The 4,928-nt window shown below is 43.2% G+C and overlaps 1 protein-coding gene across 1 annotated transcript; it reads left to right on the plus strand.

The window, feature by feature from the left end:
- foxd2 (forkhead box D2) lies at positions 1-1,930 on the plus strand. Its single transcript, XM_072439102.1, has one exon. The coding sequence runs from the start codon at positions 216-218 to the stop codon at positions 1,293-1,295; it is 1,080 nt and encodes a 359-aa protein (XP_072295203.1). The 5' UTR covers positions 1-215; the 3' UTR covers positions 1,296-1,930.
- Positions 1,931-4,928: the final 2,998 nt, after the last annotated feature.

The following is a 4,928-nucleotide window of genomic DNA, read 5'->3' on the forward strand; positions in this document are numbered from 1 at the left end:
CCGAAAATCCAGAGCCATTACAGTTAAATATTGTGCAACTCAGAGCTTCAGTCCAAACGCAAGTAAGAAAGAGCCATTTTCATTCATTCCGTCTGTGCCATGTGCCAGTCCAGCTGAAGGTGGTCTAAAGAAGCAAAGGGGGAGGTCCAGTCTCAGTTGCAGCTCGTCCCTGAGCAGAGCAGGAGGAAGTCTGGGCCAGAGGATCGTTGCAAAGGATGACTCTAGGAACGGATATGTCCGACAGCTCTGCTTTGTCCGAGGATGTGGACATCGATGTGGTCGGGGGTGATTTATCCGGGAAGGACGGGAAGTACCTTCACCACGACTTCAACTTGGACAACGACTCGGACGACAACTTCTCACACAACGCGGCGGATGGCGTTCCCTCCCCTGGACATAGCGGCTCGGAGTGTCCCCCGGATCAGATGGGCTCCAGCGCGGGTGCAGGCTCTGGCGTAGGTGACAATAAACTCAGAAAGAACGCACTGGTGAAGCCGCCGTACTCCTACATAGCACTCATAACTATGGCCATCCTGCAGAGTCCCAAGAAGAGGCTGACTCTGAGCGAGATCTGCGAGTTCATCAGCAACAGGTTCCCGTACTACAGGGAGAAGTTCCCCGCGTGGCAGAACTCCATCCGCCACAATCTCTCCCTGAACGACTGTTTCGTAAAGATCCCGAGGGAACCTGGAAACCCCGGGAAAGGCAACTACTGGACCCTTGACCCAGACTCGGCCGACATGTTCGACAATGGGAGCTTCTTGCGCAGAAGAAAACGCTTCAAGAGGCACCAAACCAATGAGATCCTCAGAGACGCGGGTGGGTATCTGCCTGGTTTTGGATACGGCCCCTATGGATACAACTACGGACTCCAGCTACAAAACTTCCACCACAACCCTTACCACTCGCATCACACGAGCGCTTCGTTCCCTTTCCCTGGCACGTCCCCGTGCACCTTGCCCTCAGCCTCCCTGTTCCCCGCGCCGCATCCTCTGCCGTCTCTTTTAAGCGCTAAACCCTTCTATCAACAGTTAAGCCCCTCTTTGCCCCCTCTTAAGACGGACAGCAGCCCCCCGAGCCGGCCTTCCTTCTCAATAGACAATATCATCGGCGCGACGAACTCAAGCGGTTCCGCGTACAGCGCGCAGCCGGGCGGCCAGGCGCACATCCTGGCCATGTTAACGCCAACTCTGTCCTCAGCCTCTGGACATTTGAACCTAACGCAGGACAGTGTCTCACCAGGAACACAGACTCAGACATTTACTAGCAAAAGCCCCAACACTTGCCCTTTTTAAAACACTTAATAGCCCAGAGCAAGATGCATCGCGTGAAGGTAGGACAAGCACTCTGAAGACTTTTTTTTTCTTCTCCAACAGTTTCAATATTTGGAGAGATTATTTATGGTTGTAAATATGTGTATAATGGAAAGAAGAAAGATGAGGACAATAATGTCCTCTTCGCTTTTGGTCTTTGGCATTTGTTTTAAAGGATAGTTAACATATCCTATTATTTAAAGCCGGCATTTTTAAACACACACGAAAATAATGATGTGGTGAGTTCTGTTCTTTCCTTCATGTGTGTTAGGAGAAAATGGCACTGCTATTGTTGGCATAAAAAGACGACAAACTCAGGTTTATTATTGAAAAGCACACAAGGAAATAAAGGGATTCTGCGCATATCCTACTATAATCTCCCTCTTTCCAGTTGATAGGTTTGTGACATAGTGCCATGTCTCTAAGGACAGGTATGGAAGACCTTAAGTTTGGTGAAATACGTGGTACCTCTCTTTTTCTCAACTTTTGAATTGTTGTTTGTTTCTATTCACGAGTTAATCTGTGACAGTCATGTGCAGCCAATAGACAGAGACATCTAAATGTTTAGAGGTCCTTTTGTTGTATGACAAAAATAATAAATGTTTGTTGAACCAAAACATGCTTATATTGTTTTATTTTTTGCAACAAGAAATATTTTATATTTTTGGAATTCTATTTTCTAAGAGACAAATTAAAGTAATTTTCTATTTAGAAATTGTGTTAAAAAGGCGATGAATATCACGCAACATTGGGCAGGCTTTCCTCTTGTGTGGCTCTTGTAAAGAAGCGTTTTCTGTAAGTTACAAAGGGCCCAAATGAATGGGGTACAAGCAAGGCCTCGGAGGTCCGTAATTGAAAGTGCACAAGGATCTGGCGCGGTCTTTTGGGGGCTTTCGTTGCTAATTTGTAGCAGCATTTTTCATCCAGCGCCTAATCTGCCATAATGCGGCTTTCTGCTCGTGTGTTGATGTTGTCAGTTCGGACCCCTGGTCGAGTGTAGTGAATGTGGGCGCAGTAAGCGGTCTGTGAGCTCTGCCACACACATTTAAAAGTCTGAAAAGCAATCTTATCAAAAGGCCCGTGTTTTGGGGCTGTGCTTTCATGTCATCTGTGCTGTCTCAGAAAGAGAATCAGTGGGACTCGCCTGCCTTCAGAAATCCTGGCCTATTGGTCTTTTTCAGAGTTGTTGGACCACATGTCTCCCAACAGAAGGCCGCGTAAAAGCCTCTTTTATTTACCAGATCTCTGCACAAACGGTTCAACTTGTTTGTGGGTGTTTTGACGGATGATTATTAGGGATGAAGGGTGGGAGGGTTCAGTCGCACTCGTTGAAACTAAAACCTACAGCTTCATTGTCTAAACTCATTTATCCCCGTGCCGGTGATACAAAAGTATAATTTTCTGCTCAGCGGTGTTAATTGATATTCTACAAACTGTGTAATTTGCGGAGAGAACGAGGCAAAAAAAAAACAAAAAAAACAACAACTTAACAGACTATTGAAGTTTATTCGGCACTGGGAGTTGTTACGCACAGCATCACCCCATTAAAATCCACATGGAGCGTTTGCAGAGGTGGTTAGACACCCATTTAAGAGACTACAGGAACGTAAACTAATAAAATATATTATAATTGTACGCATGCTCTGCTTCGGTGCACGTTTGGAATTTGGCAAGGTCTTATGCACCGCCATGGCTTAAAAAAAGAATACAAACTTTAAACTTTACACCACAAACGGCACAACACACACACACACACACACACACACACACTAATCCTTTAATTTGATATCCAAATGGCTGATGCTGATTGCACTGACATGTTATAGACCGGGCCCTCTGCGCCGCTGTCACTTGAAGACCACCCACAACTTTGAGCGGGAGAGACGCGTTCTTATTTAAGAACAGGAACACTGACATTGTACTTCGTGACAACACATCGACTTGAAGAGGAACAAGTGTGTGCGCGATGAAAAGTGACAGTGCCATATGACCCAACAGACGCAAAAGCACATTTATGTTTTTCAAGGCAGTTCTTTTTTTCTAAGCGCTTCCACATGTTATGCGCGCTGGCACAGAGCCCACCAATGGCACATGACACGTCTGTATTTATGAAACAACAAACCCATGTCAGTGCAGAGGTTAAACCAATTTAAATATGACTAGCCGATTTTTGTATTATTATGCAAATATATTTCTGATCGATATAGCAATAATATGTATATTTTTAACTTGTTAAAATACTACACTCGTGCAAAGGACAAAGTATTAATAAAAATAAATAAATACATAAATAAAAACATAAGATCTGAAGTTTTTAATCGATGCTTTCTTCTTGACGGTAAATTAATTATTTTTTTTTAAACGAGATGCCAATTACATTTATTTGTAGTCTATAGTTAAGAGAAAAATAAATAAATAATAATTTACCAATTCCTGCTAGTTACGTAAAACATAATATTATTTCTACTTACTTTGCCACAAATGTGTTTCACTTTTAATATTTCCAACAAGCTTAATTGTAGTTTTTACAAATAAAATCAGTGATTATGATACAAGCTTGTCTAAAGGAGGAGACAGGAGAGGGAACATAAATCAAAGTCTCCTCTTTGCCTCTGTTTTCACTCCTCACAAGAATTCCTCGCTTAATTAATTTAGAATGTGTAAATAAAGCCTAGACAGTGAACTCCCCATCTTCTCTCAAAGCACAATATTAACTTTGGAAGATGTGCGGCCCACCGTGAGGCGTGCGCACTCCTCAGAGCCTCAGAGCCTCAGAGCCTCAGAACCACCTGCTGCAGCGCACAGCCTGCATCAAGTCTGAAAACAGGACAAAGGGGAAATGATAGGCCTGTGTGCGTCTGGTGCTTTTATCAATTTAGGCAAAATTAAACAGACAGATGGCATTTATTTTAAACATTGTCATTAGTGTTGAGAAGGACTCGCATTTGTGGGAAGTCACTGTATAGGATGTATATACTATAATATTTACTACCCAGAAGGAAAAAGAAAAAATAGCGCGTAACACTTTGCGTAGGATATTCTTTTTAATTTATTTATCCAGGCTACAGTTGTATTTAAACCGAGTTGACTGTGGAGCATTTCCCCTGCGCTAAACGAGTGAGAGGCGCAGCTGCAATAATGTCACTTTGCCCATCCCTTGTGGCTGATGACATTTTACATTTTTTTTAGCACATGCCTTAAGTTTTAGCGAATAAAGAACTTGCACTTTTAACTCTCCATTTTACTGAAGGGAGATAAACGTTAATCGTAACTGTCGGGTACAATTCAGCAAGATTATGGTCACTTGGTTGTTATTTAGGCCCTGCATTGGTCAAATTAACCCACGGGTGAAATACAACCCATGCATAGCTCTGATAGTTGTGTTATCTATGCCCCAGCCTCATGTGGAAACAACGTTCAATATATCTTCAGCATTAAAGTGTGTTTTCTAAAGGCTTAAAACTCCTTGCGATAAAAGTGAAGTTTACTATCCATACTGAAATGTGATCGCGCTGGGGTCGAGGGGGCAAACTTTTTAAGACTAATGTTTATTTAGAGACGCGAGCGCTTTCCATGGGACTCCCCCGATCCAACAAAATGCTGCTAATGTCTTTA

Source organism: Eucyclogobius newberryi, unplaced genomic scaffold (assembly GCF_026437365.1).
Source record: "Eucyclogobius newberryi isolate DKJ021-1_F unplaced genomic scaffold, fEucNew1.0.hap1 SCAF_9, whole genome shotgun sequence".
NCBI lineage: Eukaryota > Metazoa > Chordata > Actinopteri > Gobiiformes > Gobiidae > Eucyclogobius > Eucyclogobius newberryi.

Excerpts from the sequence above, each read along its gene's own strand:
- foxd2 (XM_072439102.1), top strand. The coding sequence starts at position 216 with ATGACTCTAGGAACGGATATGTCCGACAGCTCTGCTTTGTCCGAGGAT.